This window comes from Aquarana catesbeiana, linkage group LG02, assembly GCF_042186555.1.
Source record: "Aquarana catesbeiana isolate 2022-GZ linkage group LG02, ASM4218655v1, whole genome shotgun sequence".
NCBI lineage: Eukaryota > Metazoa > Chordata > Amphibia > Anura > Ranidae > Aquarana > Aquarana catesbeiana.
In genome coordinates, this window is record NC_133325.1 from 654,096,086 (window position 1) to 654,123,804 (window position 27,719).

General features: G+C 42.5%; 1 protein-coding gene across 3 annotated transcripts in view; it reads right to left on the minus strand.

Annotated features, from left to right (window-relative positions):
* MTMR4 (myotubularin related protein 4) overlaps positions 1-27,719 on the minus strand; it is a 151,555-nt gene that overhangs the window by 84,930 nt on the left and 38,906 nt on the right. For 2 of the 3 annotated variants that reach the window (XM_073616546.1, XM_073616544.1), the window contains one exon: positions 10,768-10,854. In XM_073616546.1, the coding sequence (XP_073472647.1) occupies positions 10,768-10,854 (87 nt within the window). Of the gene's footprint in view, positions 1-10,767; positions 10,855-18,049; positions 18,251-27,719 lie in introns of those variants that run through there. The other variant, XM_073616545.1, reaches the window with a different exon arrangement.

The following is a 27,719-nucleotide window of genomic DNA, read 5'->3' on the forward strand; positions in this document are numbered from 1 at the left end:
GTGGAAATCTTCTTTAACATTATGTCCATCACTCATAGGTGCACATTGCTCACTATTTCCAAAGCCCTTCCATCTCATCTGACATTTACTGGGCTCAAAACCTAATAATCTTGCCGCTGGCAATGTACAAAGTTACATAAAGGCAAAGAGGAAGGCTGCTTTAGCCATTTTAATCAAATGAGAACAGGCCCAAATGGTCGGCTAGAATTCTGCAAATTGTTGCCAATCAACTTTTAGTCCCTTTATATTGACTTTTGCAAAATGTAGCTGAAGTGGTCAAGAAAAACTAGAAACAAAATCATTTTTTATATTTTCTGCACCTGCCGGCCCTTACCCATAAGAGAGGTGTATTCATACTGTTAGCATCCCTTTAAGAAACCACATTTCTTAAAGGGGTTGTAAAGGTAAAAGTTTTTTCACCTTAATGCATTCTATGCATTAAGGTGAAAAAACTTCTGACAGAACCGCCGCCCCCAGCCCCCCCGTTTTACTTACCTGACGCCTCGAAAGTCAGCTTCGCGTTCCCGACATCTGTTCCTCCGCTCACCCTGGCCGCTGATTGGCTGCAGTGGATGGATTGAAAGCAGCGCAGCCATTGGCTCGCGCTGCTGTCAATCACATCCGATGACGCGGCGCGCCGGGGGGCGGGGCCGAGTGATACAGCGAGCGGCTATAGCCGCCGGCTGTATCACGGGAGCGCGCCCGCAAGCACTCACCACCGTGCGAGAGAGCTCGCATGAAGGTGGTAAATGCTTGCGGGGAGGAGCTGAGACAGCCGCCGAGGGACCCCAGAAGACCAGGTTCGGGGCCACTCTGTGCAGAACGAGCTGCACAGTGAAGGTAAGTATGACATGTTTGTTATTTTTAAAAAAAAAAAAAAACACCTTTACAACCCCTTTAATGGAAAATAATATAGCAGTATTTAATATGAACCTCTGTCACTTACATTGAAAGGAAAGGTTCCTGCTTTGTGTCTTAGGCTGGCCATACTTTATACAATTTTGCTTTAGATTTACCAAAACCATACAAAATGAAGTCAAAACTAATTCAATTTGTATCCAATCAGGCAGACTCTTGCACTACATAGCGGAAGGTAAATCTAAAGGAAATTGAATAATAAATTATATAATGTATGGCCAACTTAAAGCGTTTGTTACCCCAACATTTCATATTCCTGATATGTGTCTGCTGTACCGTGTACTTGTATGAGAAAGTCTCCTGTTCTTTGTATTGCTTCCTTTAAAAGGTGAAATCCCTGCTAGTCCCCCTGCTTTCCTATTAAAAACTGACCATACTAAGCAGGGGAGCACGCTGGTCAGTTCTCTAGCTATGTTGGGAACTCCAATGTTCTCTCCTCCAATGATCAGAGTTCTGACACACCCTCGCTGCACAGCCAGACCGTGTGACATAAAATATTGCAACGATCGCCACTTTATTCTCTAGGGTCTTTGCTAAAAAAAATATATATAATGTTTGGGGGTTCTAAGTAATTTTCTAGCAAAAAATATGCATTTTAACTTGTAAGCAACAAAAAGGTCAGAACTAGGTTTAGCCATGAAAGGGTTAAACTGAATGGGTTGTTTTACAAGGTGATCGTTTACAATCACTTTAATACTCTCACCTAGATACAAAACCACCAATGGGTATCATCCAATCAGAATGTTTTGCAAGGCTTTATATTTCACACATTTCTCTTGGTTTAGGACAATGCAAACTAACCAGCCATAATAAAGCATAGTTGGCAATTACTTCACAAATGTACAAGCACAGCAGAATACACTGGGGTTCGATGAATAATTAATAAGAATTGGCCAAGATCAAAAATATACTCTTGGCTGGGCATGGGTTAGAAGCACTCGTGTACATTAGAAACATTAAACTTCAAAACATAAAACTCTTAAATGTGTCCTCCCATAAACAGCTGTCAAAACGGCGGATAACGCAAATATACGAGGCCTTATAAAAAACACAATGCAGCCATGGCAGCAGCAATAGTAACACATGCCATGTTCTGTACAACACAGGTCTTTAGTGCCATTTTTGCTCTGAGATTCTACCAAGTCGAACCTCACAGGTTATTGATTCTGGTTGTGGTTATCGATTCAGTTTCCGTATTCGCCTACAATAGTACATTTAAAAAGACAAGTGTACTTATGATACAGGTTTTTCCCTAAAGCCTGGCACACACTACATTTTTTTTTCGTTCAACCCAGCAGGTTAAATGAAATAAAAAAAAAAACCTGACAGATCGCTGTACTAACACAAGCAATGTTAGTACAGCGATCTCTCCACTGTGCTATTGTGTTCAGACAGGGGGACCACCCTCCCCGTCAGATCTTTCCGGTCAGCGCTCACAGCCATTGGCTACAAGCTCTGATCGGATGCCAGTTGGCTGCCAATTTTCAAGCATGCTCATTCGTCAGAAGCTAGTCGTTCGATTGGCTTCTGTCGGCTAGGCAGTTGTATACACGGGCCGAAAGCTGGCTGGTTTCTACTGTAACAGCAGAATTCGGGCGATATTCAACCCATGTGTACCTGGCATAAGGCAAGTCCTCAATGCCAACCACTTAAACCAATGCTTACCTTTGTCCACATTCTAATGATCTTCCCTGTGCGTCCCTTCAGAACCACACAGCCTTTGTTCCAAAACAGTTTTTTTAATATGGAGAGCGCTTACTCTACGGGACCACTGAAGGCCATCATTAACAGGGTCACAAAGTGAAGATCGCTGATCGAGGACAGTGTTAAGTAATGGGCCAGGTGGGCTGTATTCAGGGGTGTGACCCTTGAACCAAAAGTACAGTTATCCCTTAAACAACGTCAGGAAGCAGCTCTGGTGAAGGCAAATAAAACATCTTAATTACACTTATCTCCATAGAATCGGTCATGAGATATGGCCCATTAAACCTAGCTCTTCCTGTTCATGCGTTCTGTCCATCATGCTTCTGGCCTTTGCGCCACTTTGCAGTACTTTGATTAGTCAGCATCTCTCTATGGCTTTTAATTAAAATAAGTGCACAGGGACCTGAAGCATGAGCACAGCTAGAGTACAGTGCCTTGAAAAAGTATTCATACCCCTTGAAATTTTCCACATTTTGTCATGTTACAACCAAAAAAATTTATTTTATTGGGATTTATTTTGATAGACCAACACAAAGTGGCACATAATTGTAAAGTGGAAGGAAAATGGTTTTCAGGTTTTTTTTTCAAATAAAGGTGTGATGTGCATTTGTATTTAGCCCCCCTGTAGAACCACCTTTCGCTGAATTTGCTTTGCACATCTAAGAGAATGAGATTTTTGCCCATTCTTTGCAAAATAGTGCAAGGCAGCTCTGTCAGATTAGATGAGAGCGTCTGTGAACAGCAATTTTCAAGTCTTGCCACAGATTCTCAAATGGATTTAGGTCTGGACTTTGATTGGGCCATTCTAACACATGAACATGCTTTGATCTAAACCAGGGGTCTCCAAACTTTTGAAAAAAAGGGCCAGTTTACTGCCCTTCAAACTTTAGGGGGGCCAGACTGTAGCCAGTGGGAGCAAAAAATGCAGTGGCATTGGTGGGAGTAAACAATGCCATAGGCGTTGTGGTCAGTGGGAGTAAAACAATTACATCATTGGCATCAGTGGGAGAATTTGTTCCCCAGATTTTCTTCTAAGATTGCCCTGCATTTGGTGCCATCCATCATCCCATCAACTCTGACCAGCTTCCCTGTCCCTGCTGAAGAAAAGCATCCCCACAACATGATGCTGTCACCACCATGTTTCACGGTGGGGAAGTTGTGTTTAGGGTGATGTGCAGAGTTAGTTTTCCGCCACACATAGCGTTTTGCTTTTAGGCCAAAAAGTTCAATTTTGGTCTCATATGACCAGAACATCTTCTACCACATATTTGCTGTGTCCCCCACATGGCTTCTCGCAAACTGCAAACAGGACATCTTATGGCTTTCTTTTAGCAATGGCTTTCTTCGTGCCACTCTTCCATAAAGGCCAAATTTGTGGCTTGCACGACTAATAGTTGTCCTGTGGACAGATTCTCCCACCTAAGCTGTGGATCTCTGCAGATCCTCCAGAGTTACCATGAGCCGCTTTGGCTGCTTCTCTGATTAATGCTCTCCTTGCCCGGCCTGTTTAAGTGAACAACCATGTCTTGGTAGGTTTGCAGGTGATTTAATACGTTTGTGAATCATAAAAGCACCTTAACCATCTCATATATGGTCGGATTAGTCACAAGTTGACGTGACTTTGTTTGATTCCGCTTCTATTTTTTCACATTATGGTAGAGATTTTTATTTTTCTTTGAACCACTATTATCACTCATCCCACTTAAATAGCGCCACACCCATACCCTCATTCCTCGGGTTTGCAGTTGTGCCATACTCTTTCCCTAGGTTCTCTAACAAACCTCTGAGGGCATCAGAGAACAGCTGTATTTCTACTGACATTAAAATTACACACAGGTGGACTCTATTTACTAATTAGGTGACTTCTGAAGGCAATTGGTTCCACTAGATTCTAGTTAGGGGTATCAAAGTAAAAGAGGGCTGATTACAAATGCACGCCACACTTTTCAGATGATATTTATTTGTAAGAAGTTTGAAAAACCACGTATAATTTTCCTTCCACTTCACAATTATGTGCCACTTTGTGTTGGTCCATCACATTAAATCCCAATAAAATACATTTACATTTTTGGTTGTAACATGGACAAAATGTGGAACATTTCAAGGGGTGTGAATACTTTTTCAAGGCACTGTACAAGGGAAGATCGAGATTTATAGTGCTATATCTTGAACAGGATGCTAGAGAGGCAAGTAAAACATACAAAATTACATGGAATATTTGAGAACTCCTCCTTTGTAAAGAGATGTCGAACAGAGAATGTCAAGTATAAAATACAGAAAATTGAAGATAAAGTGTTAACGGTTATTTAGCCCGCATGCACACCGCAGCGAAAAAAAAGCTGCTTCTTCAGGTGTTTGAGCTTTTTTTTCTCTGCCTGTAAAAAAAACCCCATAGTTACTACTGGAATGAATTTGGGTACAATCAGTACATGTCTAAAAAGAGAAAAAAGTCTGTATCAGATCATAATAGAACACATCGTATAGATCTATTTCCTGGGGAGCCAGATGTCCAGTCTGTAGTTATGGAGAATATTTCATGAAAATGTAAAACAGCTAACTAGTTTATTCAGAACATATGGCCTAGAGTGTATATTACCAGCACATCATCCGCTCCTACTTAGGTTTCTTTATAAGCCATAAGGATACAGCAATGGTTCAGAGCTCTTTCAGAGCTCTACATTAGCTGCTCCAAAAGGCAATGGTGACAATTCTAACAAAATCCAGTACTCCTTAAAGCAGAATTTTAACCAAAAGGGGTAAGTTCTGCTCTCCCCCCCCTTTAACTTTAATTTTTCTTTGGGGGGGGGGGGGGGACGACTTGCTTTTGACTGGTACCCTGCTCCCAAAAGGTAATCCAGGCAGAGGTTCCCCTCCCTGCCCGCAGCCTTCTGAAACATGTCACAGATCCCAGAAAACTGAGGGACCACTCTCAGGGCACAGTGGCCAGCCGGCTGCGAAGCCCAGAGGAGTCAAAGCCGGCTGCCCCTAGTTAATGTGACAGCACCGGGGACCTGAAGGCCAGTGAAGAAACCAGTTTGGGTGAGGACTGCACTAGATCTCTGGACAGGTGAGCATTTATTAAAAGTCAGCAGCTACAAAAACTGTAGGTGCTGGCTTTATAAACACTCACCTGTACAGGGATCTAGTGCTGTCTTCATAAGACTTTAATTTTTAAAGAGAGGACTTAAGAGTCTCTTAATTCGTGCAAATACCTACAAAACCAAGCCCATATAAAATGTAGCAAACTGGCAACAAAACAAACAACTTGCCAAATAAATGCTTACATACATTGACTAAACTAAGCCTTCTTAGGCTGGGTTTACACCCCTACGACTTAGGATCCAACTTGAGAGCTAAAGTCGTAGGACATGCGAAATGCCATGTATCTCTTTGAGAGCAATTCCGATTGACACTACTGAAGTCGCTGCAACTTCAGAAAAGGTTCCTGCACTACTTTGATGCGACTGATACGGCTTCAGTGCCGAGGGTGTAAAAGTCACAAAGTCATATAAAAGTCAAGTGACTTTGGCGTCAGCTAGTGGGAACCGAGCCTAAAGTTGCAAGGTACACAAGGGCAGAGTATCAAAACCCATGGTAACAAAAGGTTTCACATCCATGCAGATCAGCAAAATCCAAACATAGGAGCTTCAGTAGAACTTCTGCGCCAATAGTTTTGACAGCTAGATGCAATTCCAGTCACATGGCAAACACACACACACACACACCCCATCATCATCATCATCATCAAATCTGAGTGTGGGCAGCCCAAGAGCATGGTTGGTCCCACCCAAAGCAGTCCAAAACATGGCACACATCCAGCCACTTACAGCCCAGAAGGGGTTACTGATCGAAAGAATATTGAGGAGGAACAAAATGCGACTAGCACAAAATAACAGAAAGCCTCAAACATTTTCCATGTAACCTGAACGCTTTAGAAGAGGTTAGGAACTTGACCAAATGAGCCCTGCAAACTATGAGAGAATACATTAACTAAACAGAGGGAAAGAAAAACTAGAAATAATGAACAAGAAACCAAATACATACAAGGGGACAAATGTAGCCCATAGCATAGAAGGAAGGGAGATGCTCCTACAAAATAGTTCAGACAGAAGACACAAACAAAGCAAATCTAAATGTGTACCAAATAAAAGAAATCTTTACCATGAAGTAAAAGAGCAGGTGGCAAGCTCATAAAAGCATTTCAGCACAAAGAATAACACCTCCTAATCTAAGTGCCGGTTCACACTGGGGCGGCTTCAAAGTCGCTCAACTCTGAAGCCGCCCCGCACAGCGCGACTTCAGCAAGGCTTGCAAACTACTCCAAAGTTGCCCCCAAGTAGTACAGGAACCTTTTTCTAAGTCGGATTGACTTGAGTCGCTCCGATTAGAACGGTTCCATTGCACTGAATGTATTGCGACTTGTCAAGTGGCTAAGTCACCTGACAGGTCGCCCCACTCTGAACATAAAATAATAATAAAAATAACTGAGCCATATTGGGCCCTGCAGGAACTATGGTGTTCAATAAATGGGTCCAAACGGCTTCTCTACACAATAACGTCACAGTTACTTGATCTTGGGCCATACTTTATCACCTGACTCCCCTCATGGCCTTGTTATTAGGGTCTCCATTTCGTTGAGCTGCACTTAAAAGCTATATATACGGTATCCCAGAGAGCTGTACTGTCTGCAGGAGCCTGACATTACACCCGCTAAGCACAGACAGTAGGTGCAATGCTTTGCAGGCTCCAGTTTAAAAAAAAAAAAAAAAGACCTGCACATTTTTTACCTGCAAGATCATGTGCATTTATTTATTTAACTAAACGTGAACTTAGCCTTTATTAAATAGAAATGGATATTGACAGAGGCTGATAGAAATTAGCAAAGTGTCCATTTAAACCTTCATTACCAAAATAAAGCTACAATATTTCACTTATGAATCTATCAAAGTCCAAAAGGACTTCTCGGCCTACAGTTACATGTGGGCCGACTCAGCTGTTTAGCCAAGGCTTCTCAAACAGAGATATCTTTCTTGGAGAATACATTGGCTGGATATCCTCACTGAGATTTGCTAAAAATGTTGCCTTCTAAGGGCCAGCATAACACTTTCCTCTGTTCTGGCCTTTGAAGTCACTTCTGTATTTTATAGCCTGGAAAATCCATGAGAGGAGAATGCCATCTCTGTTTTTCTCAGTAATGGCTGTCAGGTAGAAAGAACTAGTTATTTTGGTAGGCTACCTCTAGGGTTGTCCCACTTTTTTAGGACCGAGTACAAGTACCGATACTTTTTTTCAAGTACTCGCCGATGCCGATTACCGATACTTTTTTTTAATGTCACGTTAGAGTGGGTTTTTTTTTTGGTTTTTTTTTTAACAGTGTTTTCTTTTTTTGGGGGGGGGGGGGGGAGTGAACGGTGTATGTGTGTGTGTTTTTGTTTTTTGTTTTTTTTTACAATAATATTTTTTTTTATTCTTTATATGGTTTTTTTTTTGTTTTTTTTTTTAATCAGCCCTGTTGGGGGGCTTTGGTGAGATATCAGGGGTCTTAACAGACCTCTGATATCTCCCCCTTGAGACAGAGAAAGAGACAGAGGATAGAGATTCCCCAGTCCCTTTCCCTGCAGCCTCAGCTGCACTGAGAATGAATGGAGAGAAGACAGCGGCTCCTCTCCATTCATAAACGGACACATCGTAATCACAGGAGATTACAATGTTTCAGTTATGTGAATGGACAGAGTCAGCTGACTCTGTCCATTCACACAGCGGAGAGAGACAGCAGAACGGAGGGGACAGAGAAGGAGAGGGGAACGGAGGGGACAGCGGAGAGGCACAGGGAAGGAGAGAGGAACGGTGGGGGACAGCGGAGAGACACAGCAGAACGGAGGGGACAGCGGAGGGGGACAGAAAAGGAGAGAGGAACGGAGGGGACAGCGGAGAGACAAAGCAGAACGGAGGGGACAGCGGAGGGGGACAGAAAAGGAGAGAGGAACAGAGGGGACAGCGGAGAGACACAGGGAAGGAGAGAGGAACGGAGGGGACAGCGGAGAGATACAGCAGAACGGAGGGGACAGCGGAGAGACACAGGGAAGGAGAGAGGAACAGAGGGGGACAGCGGAGGGGGACAGAAAAGGAGAGAGGAACGGAAGGGGACAGAGGAACGGAGGGGGCATGGAGGAGGATGCAGTGACAGTCAGCGGTGAGCGATCACCGCTGTATGTCACTAAAGCCGCTGAAAGCCGCTGGGGGAGAATCCCACACGCGCTGATCACAGCTGTCTTCCAGGTATCGGGGGAAACATCGGGAGCATTTGCCCGAGTACAAGTACTTGGGCAAATGCTCGGTATCGGTGCCGATACCAATACTAGTATCGGTATCGGGACAACCCTAGCTACCTCTAACCCCTATGAATTATTAGGAAGCCAGCAGCAATTCAACTTGCCAGTAACCATGCAAAATTAAATGGTGTTGGTTGGAGTTGGGCTCATAAAAATTCTAATTTCAATCCAAAGTAGAGGACCAAATATGACATACTAGGTTCCAATTTCATTAAACTGAACTTCCATGTTTATCTGAGAACCATCATTACAAAATATTGAGCAACTCTGCAGGGGACCAGATGCACTTGGCCCAATTTAAATATGTCCCATAGTTTCCAAGCAGCATGGTCAGAAAAAACTCAAGATGGCCCAAACGCACAGTGTTTGGGACCATGCTCCTGCATCCACATGGCTCACTGCTTGCACATAACACATATGCATCACCTTGTGTGCCAAACACAGCCCTCACACAGACATACGCTCAAGTGTGCCTGTGTGAATGAGGCCTTACTCATAATAAAATAGACTAAATGCAGGCAAGACAAGAGTTACCTCTGGATCAGTGTTGAGCTAACCTGTCCACACTAGACAAAGTCTTAGACACATCTTGAAAGGAAAGTCCAAAGATTTCATCTTAAAACAAGGAGCCAATGATGGGAAAATCCATGGATTTTATCTCCAAAGAAGAAGCCAATCAGTCCATGCTCCGACAAGAAACATGCCGATAGAAAAAGAAAGGAGGGTGGCAAAGAGATGAGCTGATCACAGTGCTGCTTCTCCTTTCACTGTCCTGTCATTGGCTGGGGGCAAGTCCAGGACAACTTGGGCACAGAGAAGTGGGCAGAATGATGCTTGACGTCAAACACAGGACATCAAAAAAGAATTACTATGGGGAGAGCTTTTGATTAAAAAGTGAATATTTCAGCAAATTGCTTTTTTCTTTTAATGGGCTATTTATTTTTCTTGTTATCTTTAGAATAAGTTTAAAGCGATTGTAAACATATAAAAATACAATATAAATCCCCCCCTTTTTTTTAGAAGTAATCACATTCCCTCTGTTCTCAGCTGCATAAAAGCTGGGGGGGGGGGGGAGAAGCAGCAGCACTCTGAGCTTTCCAGTGAATGGCTGTGCAGCAGGGGCATGTCAGGAGAAGTCTGATCATTAGAGGAGTGCACACTGTGTTCCCAGCATAGCTAGAGAATTAAATACACCGAGTTTCCAGCATAGCTAGAGAACTGACCACGATGCTTTCTCCTGCTTAGTGTGGTCAGTTTTTAATAGGAAAGCAGAGGGGCTGGGAGGAACACCAAGGATTTCACATAAAGGAAGCAATACAAAGAGACAGGATACTTTTTCATACAAGTACATGGTACAGCAGGCACAGGAATATGAAGTGTTGGGGTAACAAACGCACTAAGTATTATGTTAAAAGATGAAATTTCAACAACAACAAAAATAAAACCAAATCAGTCAGCTGCTAGTACATTTCAGCACACCCAGACCACCTTACAGGCTCCTAACATGGAGTGTATTACTTCCACATTGTTTGCTTCTTTCATGAAAATGATTGATGTATGTGGGGAACATCTTGGCATGGACTTTATGAACCAAAAACCTTCTACTTACTGACAGATATCAGGAACAAATCACCAGCAATGATTAATAAACTGTGTATAACTGGCACCCCTTTTATGAGCCGTGATTTAGTGTGTTGTGGTGACCACTAGAAATTATGCGCCAACCAGTGGCTGATGGATATAATAAACTAGATACTAAATGAGCAAGATGATCCGGCTATGCCATTACATTCCAGAAATATCAGAGCTGTACCTGCAACTTATCCTCCTCCTTCACCAGTTCCCTGGGTGGGAACAGATCCTTGGCTTGTATGTATTCCAGGCTGGGAGGCTCTTCACCCTGCAGAAAAACCAAACACAAAATAAAAAAAGTTTGCTTGATGCACAAAAGTTTTGGGTTACTTCAATATATGTTGGTTTACAGTATATGTTACTTCAATGTACCCAAAAAGTATAGGACCACTGACTTGATCCCAGGCAATAAGAGGATAGCCTCGGCTATCCAGCTGATGTAAAACTACAAGTCCTAGCATGCCAGACAAGAAGAGGACACCTCCGGCTATCCAGCTGATTTATTCCAGGTTTACGGACAGACAAAAAAAAAAAAGAGAGAATGGATACATGGTGTAACCCGGGGGACAGCAGAAAAAGAAAATAAAAAAAAAATAAAAAAAAAAAAAAAGGAAGGAGGGGAGGGATGCAGTACCATAGTGGACCGTATGTATTCACTTAACTAACCATAGATCTTAAACAAGGATTACAAACCTCCCAAGATGTCCTCATATCCCCTTCATTGGTCATCGACCAATACCACCAGTCCCAATAACAGGGGCTTACTGTAAATGTGTGAACAGGGGCTTACTGTAAATAAAACCGCAAAAACACAAACTTGCTACAACTAGTGACATTTTGTTTGCTGTATTTATTCAGTTTTCATATTGCAGTGATCCCTGTTTCAAATCTTTTTTTTTTTTTTTTTTATTATACAGAGATCAGGTTCCATAATCCCCCATCACTTGGTTCCCGTACCCCCAAAAAAGTTATGGATAACACTTTGTTAAAAAGATATAAAAAAAAAAAAAAAAAAAAAAACACAACCCCACACAACCACAAGACTTCAAATAACATACGTTATACTTACCTGCTCTGTGCAATGGTTTTGCACAGATCAGCTCCGATCCTCCTCTTTTCGGGTCCCTCGCAGGCACTCCTGGATCCTCCTCTTCTCGGGTCCGGTGCTCCTGGCCCCTACCTCTTGCAGAGTGCCCTCACAGCAAGCAGCAGGCTATGGGGCTCCCAAGCTGAGCCGCTGCTCTGTTAGTCCAGACACCAAGCCGTGGCTCGACCCCGCCCCCTCTCTCATTGTCTCACTGACTTTGATTGACAGCAGTGGAAGCCAATGGCACCCGCTGGTGTCTCAGCCAATGAGGGAGAGTCCCAGACAGCTGAGACACTCTTGCAACATTGCTGGTTTGAGATGGGGCTCAGGTTAGTAATAGGGGGCTGCTGCACACAGGTTTTTTTTATCTTAATGCACAGAGAATACATTAAGATTAAAAAAAAAAACTTCTGATTTTAAAACCACTTTAAGGATCCCTACCATAGGATGGGCATTTAAAAATGCATATATGTGCCCCTGTTATATCCAAACCACAATGTTGACACATTATTGCATTTGTTTCTGCATTTTTTGTTCATTCCAATATGCAAAGTAGAGGAAAAGCATTCAGCGGGGCATATTTATCAAATTTGTCACACAGGCAATGCTAAACAGGAGCAATGGGACAGATTTACTACAAGTATTAAGCTTGATTTATAAAATTCCTCCCTCTGCTACACTAAATTAGCACTGCAATATTATAAACCTTCCCCTGACCACTACTTAAAAAGTGACATGACTAAACAATATATTTTTTTTCCCCAAAAAATATTTCATACAAATACACAACTGAAAGTATAACCAAAACAAGACATGAGAAGCAAATCCCGGTTGTCACCAGAACTAGTGTACACATTGGAAGATGTTTCCCCCTATTCATGTTTCAGTGACAACCCAAAATTTACTGACCATGTCAAATCAGAGCAGTGGGCGTTATCAAGTAGGGCAGTAGATGGTGTGAGTAGTTTATTTTTTATTATTCTTTACAAAGTTTACTTTTTTTTTTATCAGCCCTGTTAGAGGAGTTGGTGAAATATCAGGGGTCTAAACAGACCCCTGATTTCTAATTTTGAGACAGAGAAAGGAGATTGAGGACAGTCCTCAACCTCCATCTCTACAGCCACAGTTACACAGAATTAATGGACAGGAATAGCTCTGTACAGAGCTTCCTGTTCATTTTCAAGCTGAAGTAAACACTAGGCTTCAGGAGAGCATACAGGGCGGGGGGCAGCAGAGAGGACCAGGTTCCCTTCTGGGTGTGAACACCCATGCGATCCGATCCAGTGCAGAAAAAAAAGGGTCCTGCACCATTTTAGTGCGAATACGATGCAATTTCAGCCAGTTTGTATGGCTGAATTCACATCGCACAGACATTGCATGTGGTCTGCATAGCATTGTGGTGCGAATCACATTCGTTGTCTGTGTTTGCACCAGTGTGAACCCAGCTTAAAGGGGATTCTGCGACGCTCTATTAACCACCTGCTGACCGCTCACAGCAAATATTCTGTGAGCGGGTGGCAGGTACAGGCATGATCACATACATGTACGTGACCGGCCTTCTTCCAGGTTTGATTGGACACAGCATGAAGTTGGCAACCATTTACAGCCAATGATTTTGACTGAATCAGCTGATCTGCTGTGTCCAATCACACAGAGTTCGGTGTTTACAAAAAAAAAAAAAAAAAAACACAGCGACCTGGCAGTTTCATCTCCAACAACCACATAGTACAGTAAAAGCAGCACATGTTACACATGGTTAGACACACAGTTAACTCCTTCCCAGGCAGTGCCATTAGTACAGTGTTAGTGTACAGTATTTTACTGATCACTGTATTAGTGTCACTAGCGATGTCAGTGACCCTCCCAGATAGTGTCTGTTAGCGCCAGATTACCCGCCACCCTAACACAGTCCCTCGCCGATCACAGCCATTACCGGAATAGCGTCAAAGCTGCACAAACTGCAGTACACACACCAGAGTTTGTAGACATTGCTAGACTTTCACACAAACCAATTCACATACACTTATTAGAAAAGACATGTAGCAGAACACATTTTGGCCTAAATTTATGAAGAAATTTGATTATTTGATATGTTCTATAACAAATTATAAAAGATCCTTTTCCCCCCCAAAATGTTTGGTCTTTTTTCATTTATATAATAAAAACCCCAGTGTTGATCAAATACCAAGAAAGCTCGATTTGTGTGAAAAAAAGATAACATTTTTCTTCAATTGTGTACAGCGTTTCATGACTAAGCAATTGGCAGTTAAAGTAGCACAGTGCTGAATAGATAAATTCTCTGGTCATGAAGGGGGTAAAACCTTCTGGAAGTCAAGTTGATAAAATCCTATCAGAAGCTCCCTGGACTAGAAGAGCAATCATACCCCCTCTTTCCAGTGGCCCATGTCTTCTATCTTTACCATCCAGCATTGTAGCCCTTGCCAGATTCTTCAGCAAGCAACACTTATGGGAAGTGTCAGTTACCCTCGCCATGCGCGGTGTCTCCATTCTTCAACCACCTAGGTCACCACTGTATCCATTAAAGATGTAAGGGGGGTGGGGGGGGGGGGGGGGGGTGTTGTACAGAAAGTCATTGGGACAGTTTTTCTGAATCTGAAGACTATCCATATTTCCCACCACAATGCGCTACCACATATCTGTGGTAACAGATCAGGGAATTGGTAAATTCAGCTGGCCAGTGGCCCCCCATTTACTGTCCAGCCCTGATTTAGCACTCTTTAACTTCCACTTGTTCGGTCCAATGAAGGACAGTCTTCACTGACAACTTGATGACACAAACAAGGTGAAAGTGACAACAGTGCACAACTGAATTTTTACAAAGCAGATTCGAGAGTTGGGTTCAATGATGTCACAAATGCATCAATTGTGATAGAGACCATGTTGAGTAGTACCTTTGTATAGAGGAAGCGTTGCTCTACCAACATGTGAAATTTAAATCCTATGCAAGTTAGTAAAAAAAAAAAAAAAGTTATGCCCACTTTTGCATTAATTTTCAGTATAGCCCTTGTGTATATAGAATCCACACTGCCTTACCAAGGCCGCTAAACGCCACCACCTCTAAATGCCTGTACAGGCCTATGTGTGTATGGACAGACAGGCTAACAAATGGGCATTTAGGGGCAGGACAAAAAAAAAAAAACCCACAATAAACAGCTGCAGTGTGCATGGGATCATAAAAGCAAGATACACTATGCATACAATTCTTTACATCATTTAAAAAGAATATCTTTATTAATTAGATAGAACAATAGATGAGCCACTAGAAAACTGTGGGTTCAAACTGCATATAAAAATTGGGCTCAAGATTATCAGTTATGCCGTTTATTCAGCAGCATTTTCAAAAGTCCGTTATTTATTTCCGGATCTGATAACAATGGCATATTGATAAATAAGTTCCCAGAAAAATCTTAAAATAAGGACTTGTGGTCCTGCAGTACTATTTTTTGCAGCACTATTTTTAGCCCAAAAGCGCCAGAAAAACACCCCAGTGTGAAAAGGGTCCAAGAGTGGCCCTATACTTGTAAACACCCTGTATTATCTCACAGAGCCCAATTAGCCCCCCCCCCCCCAGCTCCTATCCTGACAGTACAGCCTTTAGGGTGTGTAAAAGAGATTCGGGGAAAGTCTGAGTAGTTTAGCAAAAGATTACTGGGAGGGCTGACACCACTCAATCCACAAAAATGCAGTGTGTTGTCAGCCCACAACAGGACCTAGGAGCTGAGTCTATTCCGGGTACATCAGATATTTTTCTGTACTTGCATGTACTGCATGCGGTTTTTTTTTTGCCTTGGCATGCACTTGAACTCATGCTTAAACACGTGTGGTTCTCTAGCTTCCCATTTAACCAAAGCAGCATTAGACAGATCTGTGGCAGTTTCCTCTTAAAGCGGAACAAAAAATCTGCTGCACGTAACTCCTAGAACGACCTCTCCAGCGATGCAACATCCACATTCTCCCTCGATTGCCTCGCTGACATTTTTGCCTGTCTTCTTCTGGGTTCAGCATCTTTTACAAATCTTGACTGGCCGACCCAGGATGACGCAACTCCTGCATAGGTGTACAGAAGTCAGTTCATCCCAGCACCCAAAGCATGTCGAAACGGTACACTGAGCTGCGCATGCGTGGCACAGTATGAAGAAACTTGCTAGCAGGAAGGTAAAAAGCATTTTAGTTCTTATTGCTTACCTCCTAGATAGTTTTCTTTTCAGGTCTGCAGGTCTCATCAGCCCGAGGTAGGGAAATTGGCAAAGCAGGTAAATAAGGCACATTTAAATAATGTAGAGGTATATCAACGCATTTACAATTACTGAAGATACGGATTTTTGCAGACTTGGCTGGTTCTTTTTAAAAGATTTTTTTTTAATCTTTATTTTTTTTACAACTACTGTATACACAAAAGAATCACCCAGAAGTCTGTTGGAAAAAGTGCTTTTCATGGCTCCATCCTGTCTTGGTAGGATGAGCACCCACTAGCCCTACAGGAGCACCATCCCTTCTAAGAGATGATAAAGAAGTCCACTGCACATGTGTGACCCTCTGGAAAAGGATGGCGCTTCCTCCTGTAGCACTGGTCCTACTGGCTGGTTAGTCCAAGTAAGAAGACCAGACGGAGCCATGCAAAAGCATTTGGCCTACAGGTATGTTAGCAGAAGAGAGATATAGGTTTAAAATCTTATTAGCTTGGGGTGATGCTATTGTGTATAACAGCCTCTCTTAACCTTTTTAACTTGGTAACTTGCAAATAAAGCTGGCTATAGACTGTTGGCAGGTAGCCTGCCGAATTTGACATGCGATTATTGCTAGTGGCTGTTATAGCTGCTAGCAATAATCACTTTGTTCTCCCGGCGGGGAACAATGGCTCCGTGGGAGGGATTCGCCCATCAACACTGTGTTGATAAGGGGGAAAAAAATAAATAAACTCAAGGGGGGGGGGGTTGGGCAGAAAAATCGCCCTGTCTGCAGCCAGCCAAACTTTTCAGGCTCATAGAATCCCTGCGAATAATACATTTTATCTACAGCCCCCAGTACAGTAGCATGATGGTCACTGGGAAGAATGCTCCTTACATTCGTGGTCACTGGAATAAATCCCCCCCTCCCCTAAAAAGGATCATTGGTGTCAGTGGTTACTTATCTGAGGGGCAGGAATCGCCAATTGCGTGAGGAACCCCTGGCAACCTTCTGGAGGAACCCTAGTTAAGAACGGCTAGTGTATAAATAGTGACTGCATAGTTTATTAATGGTGAAATTAACCCTTTAAACTAGGGGCCTCAAACTGGCCGCCCTCCAGCTGTTGCAGAACTACAAAGTCCCACGAGGCATTGCAAGGTTAACAGTTACAAGCATGACGCCCACAGGCAGAGGCATGATGGGACTTGTAGTTCTGTAACAGCTGGAGGGCCACTAGTTTGAGACCCCTGCTTTAAACCACCAATTGGATTTTGAGCCACTCATAGGAGTCTGCTTTAAAAAAAAAAAAAAATAGAATTCACTTTAGCCTAAAATTTGGCTCCCTGTTGCTATAGGAAAATAAGAAATGTGTACATTATGATGAAGTATAACAGAATAGACATCGAAGAGCTTATATGGTGCCCTTTGCAGCTCAGTCATTTCCATCCTGCCTACATCTAAATAACCTCTTGTGCCAAGTGATGATGTACTTGGAAAACAGAGAGCCCTCTGTCATTGGGCCTAGCCAGGTAAAGACCTCTGCACCATTAAAACGATACGTACTTTCTTCAGCTCAGTCATGCACAAGCAGAACACAATATCCCTGGGAACGGATACGTGAGAAGCAGCCGAGAGAATTACCTAAAAACCAAAAACACCCTTCGGTCCATCACCCATCTACAACCATTCCTACAGTGCTCTGAATAATGAATGTGTCCTGTGACTGACAAACCAGGATCATTAACATGTGCCAAATACTGCGAGGCTAGGAGCAGGGGATCCCAGGGAGAGCAAAGCACAGAGATCTGCACGACACACAACAATCGTTCACATCTACAGGCAGGGTATCCCCAGCAAGGGAGTGGTTAGCAAGGATTTTCCACTACTGCTCACTCTGTACAACACAAAGCAGCAGCCCGGCATGCAAGTACCCAAATATCAGTCACTTGAAAAGATAGACATGATAAAGCATTTCTGCTCCCATTTCCCACAATGACACCATAGTGATCTCACAAAAACAAGCACGCATGGACAGCCTGCCCTCTGCGCCCCAAAGTCAGATTATTGCATTGACAGGTTAGAGGTCTCCACCACCCTAGCAACCCCTCCCCCAGGCACAAAAAGCATCCCTGATCCTTTGCCAGGTTGAAGCCCACCCTCCCAGCTCCCTAAAGCTTAGGAGACTCACAAAGCAGCTGAGCACGGAGCAGTGAGAGCGCGGCGAGGGCTCAGTCATGCTGACAGGGGCCGCAGGGACCGGCCGCAGCTCTCACACAAGGGCTGGGCCGGTGTAACCATCGCGTCGCCTCTTCTGCTTCTGCACCCAGAGCCAGCTCACTGCAGCCCCTCCATCGCACAGAGAGGAAAAAAAAAAAGAAAAAAAAAAAAAGGGAGGAGGTGGAGGGAGGAGCAGGTGGTTGAGCTGTCTGTGCGGCTTGATGCCTCCTCCTCTGGCATGGAGTCAGACACATACACACCCCCTCCCATCTGCCGGTAAAGCAGGCCTGCACAAGAACACCAACATGCTCAGTTAAAATGTACCTAAAAGAAGGCAAAATAAACAGAAGTGACAGGAATGTGCTACACCTGAGTCATGTCACTGCCTTGGATGCATACCTCAACACATTCACTATTGGCAGCAACCCTCGCTGAATGTGATGCAGGATAACAGCTCATCGATTCCTATTTATTTTATGTAACTAAAGTTGGGCTAATTTGTTTCACATTCATTTTTACTTTATAGAGCCAATATATCTTCCATTATTTCAAAGTAAATGCTTAATCCTTTCAGAGCCAACAACGGTCTACATCTGTTAAAAGAATTAGGCCTAATGCACACTAAGTGTTTGCTCAGCTCCTCAAAGGGGACTTACACACAGTACTGATTCTTAAACATCAAATATTCCTGGGGAAAATTTCTTGTTGTTATTTTGCACATTTCTGCATGCGTTTTTGTGCGTACACAAGTAAAAAACTCATTTTGGCTCTCAGAATGTTAACCTCTTCAAATCATTTTACTAGATTTCAAACTTCAGTAAAATTTTAAAATCATGAGAAGGAAAAAAAAAAAAACCCACACACAGCGTATAGAAAAGTATTATGCTTTTAAAGAAAAAGTACAGCTTATTCAGTAAATAAACTAAACTTGCTTTTTAAAATTTGTAATTTTTGTTTACAAAGCATAACAAGGACTGTATATGTTAAAGTGGAGTTCCACCCAAAGATAGAACTTGTGCTTATCTGATTCCTCCCCCCCTCCGGTGCCACATTTGGCACCTTTTGGGGGGGGGGTACCTGTTTTTTACTGATACCCTGTCCCCACTTCCGGGAGACCGGGCCTCAGCGAATTACGTCAGCAGCTTGGCCCCCCCTCCTCCCACCCCTTCTGCCGGGCCAGTGGGAGAGCTGAAAGGCTACACTGCCGGGCTCCCTTACCCACAATGGCAGCGGCGGCAGTACCCGACCAGCCGCTGTGGTGCTGACATCGCTGGACTCCAGGACAGGTAAGTGTCCTAATGTTAAAAATCAGCAGCTACAGTATGTGCAACTGCTGACTTTTAATTTTTAAAAGGGGGCGGGCGGAACTCCGCTTTAAGAAAATTTCAACCATACATGGAGAACAGGTAATACACCCCCCCCCCCATAATAACGTAAAAGCTTTCTGCCAATATCCATTTTCAGTTATGGACAATGCTGATCCAGAAGCATATATTGGGTCGCTGGTTCGAATCCCAACCACGACACTACCTGCCTGGAGTTTGCATGTTCTCCCTGTGCCTGCGTGGGTTTCCTCCAAGTACTCCGGTTTCCTCCCACACTCCAAAGACATGCTGGTAGGTTAATTGGATCCTGTCTAAATTGTCCCTAGTGTTTATGAATGTGAGTTAGGGACCTTAGATTGTAAGCTCCTTGAGGGTAGGGACTGATGTGAATGTACAATGTATATGTAAAGCGCTGCGTAAATTGACGGCGCTATATAAGTACCTGAAATAAATAAAATAAAATAAATATTGCTGTTGCAAGAGCTTGATGAATGTTCTCCTGGTTTTCAGGTGTTATTTTCTCTATAAATTAAGGAATTGTGTATTTTTGGGAAGCAGTGGTTTGCACCACTTCCTTACTTGAAGATGCTGCTGGTGAAGAAACCCTTTTTGATGATCCAGAAGCAGCAGAAACAGTGTTTCTGGAATGGGAACTCTGGAGGGAAACGCTACTTGCCCTATCATTATGGTCCTCATCATTTAATTCCAGTCTTTAGGGCAACTCTGCCATGCAAGGATGAGTTTTGTCATTCTTGTAGCATTTGAAAAATAATATTTCTTCTCACAATATTTGCAAATTTCATCTTTGCTCTCAGCAGAAATTGCACTGTGGAAAGGTTTCCAAACGCTAGATGGACTTTTTACTGAGAAGAGGAAAAGAAAAAACAATTTACTGACCAGACTATAGGTAAATATCCTACGATGGCAGTGAACATTAATAGTAATAATCTAAAGGTTAAAAACAAGATAAACTCAACTGACAGGTAAGAGGGTAAATTTGTCTGACAAATAAGGCCTGAGAGGACAGAAACATCTACTGTACCCCAACATTAACCCAATTGTACAAGATTGAGCCCACAAGCAAACTAAACTAGAGCCCTTCCCCTGCATTTGCAATGATTAAGCACAATTGTACTGTGTGAAATGCATCTACCGAGAATGTGTGTTGGGGTCACCTGGTGTGACCATGGTGTGTTCAATAAACTGCATTTGGAACCCCCTGGTGTGCAGCCATTCCTTCTTATTTCAAAAATACCCACAGAGGCGGGCCAGGGCTCCCACTCGTTAGGAGGTTCCATAAGGCATTTCTACTTCACCTGGAGCAGCGAGTTCCTTCTATTTTGACCCCTGCAGTGCCCCCTAGAAGCAAAAATGCTTATTTCTCTTGTTTGAGAACAATATTGGGAAGTCCAGCTTTACTTGAACTGTATTCCAGGATTTGCTTGTCTTCAGCTGAGAGAACTTACAATGACTTAAGACTTTACATAAAGTCTCAGAAGTCTCTCATTAAGGTCTTCATGTTATATAGTTTGAATACCATGTCATAGACATGTTACATTGTAAAAACATCCCCAATTAATCCAGAAAAACTAAAATCATTTGTTCCTTTTTTTCCCCCAGGCCTTCCAATCTATGCATTTGCATGTAAAATATTGGATAAGCAACCCAGATTTCTTTTTTTAGTCATCTAAATGTAGCTCATGCTTACGCACCTGTGTGTACAGGCACATCAGGAAAAAAAATGTAAAAAAATAAAAAAAAGGCAAGCCTGCAATTGGCCAGCAAAACACATCCAATTCAACACATCCAACATCGGAGAAAGCCGCATCCATTTAGCATAAATGTGAACCCAGCCTAAGACTGTTGATAAGTGTAATTTTCACAAAGAATAACTAAACTCTGGAAGCAGCACCCACGATAAAGGCAGGCGGCAGGGGGCAAATGATTTCTCACCAGTACAGCTTCGTGCTCTCCTGGCATCTGATCCTTTCCTCATTACTGCCTTGCCTATGTCTTGTTCTGCACACATCTTGTTAGAGACTGGTTTTCTTTCCTCATCTCAGAGCTTCCAGTAAGGAGCAAAGTAGTGAGGTTACTAATTCTCACTCTAAACCTCATAAGACTAGCAGTCAGAATCACCAATGCCTTGGGTCTCACACTGTAGATCTATAGTTATGAGGCTGTAGGTACACTCACATACCAATAAAGTGCACTGCTATTTTTCAAGAAGAATTCAAGACAATAAAAAGGTAGATTAACCACCTCCCACCCGGCCATTGCACATATATGGCCGGGTGGGAGCTTCCTCCTTCTGAGTGGACATTCAGGAACGTCCCTCAGAAGGAGGGGGATCGCGCGTGCGTGCCCTCGCAGCGGCGCGATCCCAATACGCTCGTGTCACCTGGACATGACGCATCTCCGATCGGCAGGAGGGCTCTGTGATTGGCCCTCCTGATCACATGACAACTGTGTTCAATCACAGCCATCATGTGATGTAAACAGAGAGCTGGTTGCTAGGCGATCGGCTCTCCTCACACAGAAGTTGTCAGTGAGGAGAGGAGATTGCTGCAGCCAGCTGGTGATCTGTATGTATGAGCTGTTTTTTACACACTGATCACAGGCCCAGTATCCCCACACAGTAAAAACACTTGTCTCACATATGTAACAGTAAAATCATATGTCCCAATGATCATCTGCACACATATGTCCGTGATCACACAAACCAATTATTATACACTTAACAGGATTTTTTTTTTTACCAAAGACATGTAGCAGAATACATTTTGGCTTAAATTTATGACAAAATTTGATTTTATTGGATTTCTTTTAAAACAGAAAGTAGAAAATAGTTTTTTTTTTAATTTTTGCTCTTTTTTCGTTTATATTGCAAAAAATAAAAAACTGATTTGTGAATAAATACCACCAAAATAAAGCTCTATTTGTGTGAACAAAATGATAAAAATTTCATTTGGGTACAGTGTTGCATGACTGCGCAATTCTTATTGAAAATGTGAGAGCGCTGAAAGCTAAAAATTGGCCTGGGAAGGATGGGGTTGAAAGCGCCCAGTATTGAAATGGTTAAAGGAGTACCACTTGGCTACAACAAACAAGTCTAAATGTTTCATATGACATAGCACATTCACTTTTTGAGTCCAATTCCCCTTTAATAATCACTTACATCAAGCACTTAATGACAAGAATTTTCCAGGTTTAAAAAGGATCATACATTAGTATGAAATATGAAGGCTATCCTAAGGCATCTTAAATCGTCCATGGCAATGCTGGTATGCTTAACCAGGATCCCACAATCTACATGACAAAGCACACATTCCTCTGCCTGAAAAACACATCTCCCCAGAGACTTTCTATAGAGCATTTCAACTGCTGCACAAATTCACTGTAGTCCTGTGTGTTAGAAGTGATAATTAAATGCAAAGAAAACCCCACACTGTCAAGAATGACACCTTCTCTACTGTAATGCACACGTTAAAAAGCATAGAAACTGCTAATAGCCGGAAAGAGCAGGAAAGCAACATGGGAGGAACTTTGGCCTCTTGTGGTTTTAAAATTCTTAGAACAGATACACTATATGGGCAAAAAATATTTCGAAAGCAGGGAACTATGGATTCTCCCCCCCCCCCCCAAAATAAAAATGACAATAAATTCAGCAACTTGTGCATGCACAGGGTAATTGCGCAGCCATTTTCTTTGAACGCATTGATATAAAATGACACAGTGCTGTGCAAAAGTTTTAGGCATTTGGAAAAAATGTTGTGATGTAAAGATGGTAAAAATGTATTTGTTTTTATGAATTAACCTAAACAAAAAGTAAATAAACAGGATAAACTTAAATCAAGTCAATATTTGGGGTGTCCTCCCTTTGTCTCCCCCCTCGGTTTTCCCCTGGTGATCTGCCAGTATGACACCTCCTGTATTACAGTGTCCTTACTCTGGATGAAGGGGCACAGCAGACAGCAGCATTGTTAGATGGACCAGCAGATTTAAAGTGGTTGTAAACCCTTACACACAACCTTTCCCTACAGGTAACCCTTTAATAAGGCTTACCTGTAGGTAATGGAAATATCTTCTAGATCTGTAAGGTTTAGAAAATATTTACCATATATGCTTGCGACGACATAATCGGTGCATGAGCACTGAAGAAAGGGCACGATGGTGCCGTTTCTATAGTGCCCGTGCCGTGACCGTCGGCTCCCGCACGCATGCACGGAAGTGACATCACATGATTCCGACCAGTAACAGAGCCGGAGTCCACAGCCCCGGAAGGAAGGAGGGGTGAAGATGGACGCTTCCTGCAGCGGGGACAGCAGTGGATTCCTTTGCAAGTAAGTGCCACATAATGGGCTAGTATGCGATGCATACTAGCCCATTATGCTTTTACTTTGCAGGGTTTGCAGTAAACGAAAGAGGAAGTAAAACCGATCAGGGTTTACTTCCCCTTTAATTACATTGGCTTCAATTTGTTAATCTCCAGCTCACACTTTATAATCAGTTACAGCAAACAGTTTTTTCCCCTTTTGGGATAAAGGTTTTCCATAAATAAAAGCTGATCATGTATGCACCCCTGTCAAGGGTAAATGGTTGGTCTTAATATCTAATCTAATCAGATGGTCAACAGAAAGCACTTAGAAATTTAACTAACAATAATTTGGTTATAAAACCCTCCGATAAAGGGGGAGACATCGTGGTGATGGATATAGAACACTATAAAAACAACATGTGCATGAAATTGTCAAATAAGAAGTGGTATAGTCCCATAGGATTCCGGAAATAAATTACATTTTTTATCAACTGACATTGCATATTATCAAGGTATTATTTCTCAACAGATTTGGGAATATAGAAGAACCAAAAAAGGCAGAAAATCTGAAGCAAATGTGGACTTTCATGGTACGGTAAGGACTTGCATATACGATTGTATAGAAAAATAGAAATTTATTGAGAAAAAGACATAATTAAAAAAGTCCTAAAAAAAGACAAGAAATATATTGCAGATAAATAAATGATCTGACTAGGAACTGAACGGTAGGACATACAGTGGGGACGGAAAATATTCAGACCTCCGTAAAGCACCCCATATTGACAGAAAAACACAGAATTGTTGACATTTTTGAAGATTTATTAAAAAAGAAAAACTGAAATATCACATGGTCCTTAGTACTCAGACCCTTTGCTCGGTATTTAGTAGAAGCACCTTTTTGATCTAATACAGGCATGAGTCTTTTTGGAAAAGATGCAACAAGTTTTTTACACCTGGATTTGGGGATCCTCTGCCATTCCTCCTTGCAGATCCTCTCCAGTTCTGTCAGGTTGGATGGTAAACGTTGGTGGACAGCCATTTTTAGGACCCTCCAGAGAAACTCAATTGGGTTTAAGTAAGGGCTCTGGCTGGGCCATTCAAGAACAGTCACCTAGTTGTTGTGAAGCCACTTCTTCACTATTTTAGCTGTGTGCTTAGGGTCATTGTCTTGTTGGAAGGTAAACCTTCGGCCCAATCTGAGGTCCTGAGCACTCTGGAGAAGGTTTTCGTCCAAGATATCCCTGTACTTGGCCGCATTCATCTTTCCCTCAATTGCAACCAATCGTCCTGTCCCTGTAGCTGAAAAACACCCCCACAGCATGATGCTGCCACCACCATGCTTCACTGTTGGGACTGTATTGGACAGGTGATGAGCAGTGCCTGGTTTTCTCCACACGTACCGCTTAGAATTAAGGCCAAAAAGTTCTATCTTGGTCTCATCAGACCAAAGAATCTTATTTCTCACCATCTTAGAGTCCTTCAGGTGTTTTTTAGCAAACGTGATGCGGGCTTTCATGCGTCTTGCACTGAGGAGAGGCTTCCATAAAGTCCCGACTGGTGAAGGGGTGCAGTGATGGTTGACTTTCTACAACTTTCTCCCATCTCTCGACTGCATCTCTGGAGCTAAGCCACAGTGATCTTTGGGTTCTTCTTTACCTCTCTTATCAAGGCTCTTCTCCCCCGATAGCTCAGTTTGGCCGGATGGCCAGTTCTAGGAAGGGTTCTGGTCTTCCCAAACGGCTTCCATTTAAGGATTATGGAGGCCACTGTGCTCTTAGGAACCTTGAGTACAGCAGAAATTTTTTTGTAACCTTGGCCAGATCTGTGCCTTGCCACAATTCGGTCTCTGAGCTCTTCGGGCAGTTCCTTTGACCTCATGATTCTCATTTGCTCTGACATGCACTGTGAGCTGTAAGGTCTTATATAGACAGGTGTGTGGCTTTCCTAATCAAGTCCAATCAGTATAATCAAACACAGCTGGACTCAAATGAAGGTGTAGAACCATCTCAAGGATGATTAGAAGAAATGGACAGCACCTGAGTTAAATATATGAGTGTCACAGCAAAGGGTCTGAATACTTAGGACCATGCGATATTTCAGTTTTTCTTTTTTAATAAATCTGCAAAAATGTCAACAATTCTGTGTTTTTCTGTCAATATGGGGTGCTGTGTGTACATTGAGGAAAAAAAATGAACTTAAATTATTTTAGCAAATGGCTGCAATATAACAAAGAGTGAAAAATTTAAGGGGGTTTGAATACTTTCCGTCCCCACTGTATATCCAACCAACAAATGTCAGAAAAAGGTTTAGTGTTTAAGTGGTTAAACTTTCCTCACTTACACACAAGTCTATTCCATTGACAAATTGTTACAATGTTTATACTTAAGTACAACTTCTAAAGAATGTTGTCATTCGTGGCAGACTACCCAGATTTTTTCCTTCCTCTCTTTTGAGGGCTGTGACTTCAGAAGAGCAGAGAGAATTCTTTGCATAGCAAGAATCGTGAAACACTTTAGTCAAGATCGTAACGGGGGAAAAAAAAAAAATCGCGATAATGATTCTAGACGATGAATCGTGCAGCTCTGTGTGTATGTATATATGTATGTATATATATTTTTCCCTTTATTTTTGACAGTTTTTCTTACTCACTTCTTGGCTTGGAACCTTTTTCCTGGCTCCCACACTTGCCCGGGATTTTGCCCTTAGGGGCGTTAGATGTCCTTAATTTGGTCGGCTGAGCCCTGGTAAGCTTTCATGTTCAAGCTACATGGATATGCATTTGGGGGTTGGAACTATATATGTGATGTATCACATTGTTTAGGTTGTGGAGTGTGCTCACCTCTATGGCAGACTGAAGGAGTGCCCATATATGCTCCAATCTTTGCAATTAATATTGTATACACCTTTGATTGATCTGTATATGATTATATGTTTGTTCTTCGTAGACATTGATGCACATAATGACTCTGGAAATATACTCCTGAAGAAGCGGTTACACCACAAAACATGTTGAGTCTGAGCAGACCCGGACGACATTCTGATTCCTTTTTGGATGGATATACATCCTACCGTTCAGTTCCTAGTCAGAGAATTTATATGTGCAATATATTTCTTGTCATTTTTTTTAGGACTTTTTTAATTATGTCTTTTTCTCAATAAATTTCTATTTTTCTATACAATTGTGCATGCAAGTCCTTACCGTACCATGAAAGTCCACAGTTGCTTCCGATTTTCTGCCTTTTTGGTTCTTCTAAAGTTATAGGAAGACGGTATATTACTGTAGTTTTGACTATTAGTAGCACATATTAATTTAGATTTGGGAATATGTTCGTACCCTTTTGCCTACTGGAGTCATGTTTCTATGCCTTACCCAAGATGCACAAGAATGTTAAGGACCCCCCGGTTGTCCTATTGTATCCGGGAATGGATGCATAACCGAAAATGCAAGTCGCTATATAGACTCTATACTACGTCCTTTTGTACTGACTATCCCTTCCTATCTACGTGACACTTTGCATTTCTTGCAAATACTTAATGACATGCAAATCCCAGCCTTGGCATTGTTGGTCACTATCGATGTTGAGGCATTGTACTGTAGCATGCCACAAAACAAGGGATCGAGGTGGTCAATTCCCTTCTCACCCAGAAGAATTGGCGAGCAGGCCAATTCCATCATTTTGTAACAGAATTACTGCTTTTCATCCTGTCCAATAATGTCTTCTGCTTGGTGGGCTCCCACTACCTCCAGGTGCAGGGCGTCGCTATGGGCACATGTTGTGCCCCAGCGTACGCTAACCTGTATCTGAGGGGGTGGGAGAGATGCATCTTCTCAGACGATGGTCTTGTGATGTACCTGTGCCATGTTCTTTCATGGCACAGGTACATCAACGACATTTCCATCGTCTGGGACAACAACCCAGAATTGCTACTGGATTTTCTTACAAAATTAAATTCCAATGATTGGAACTTACCATTTACTATGACCTATGATTGCAAAA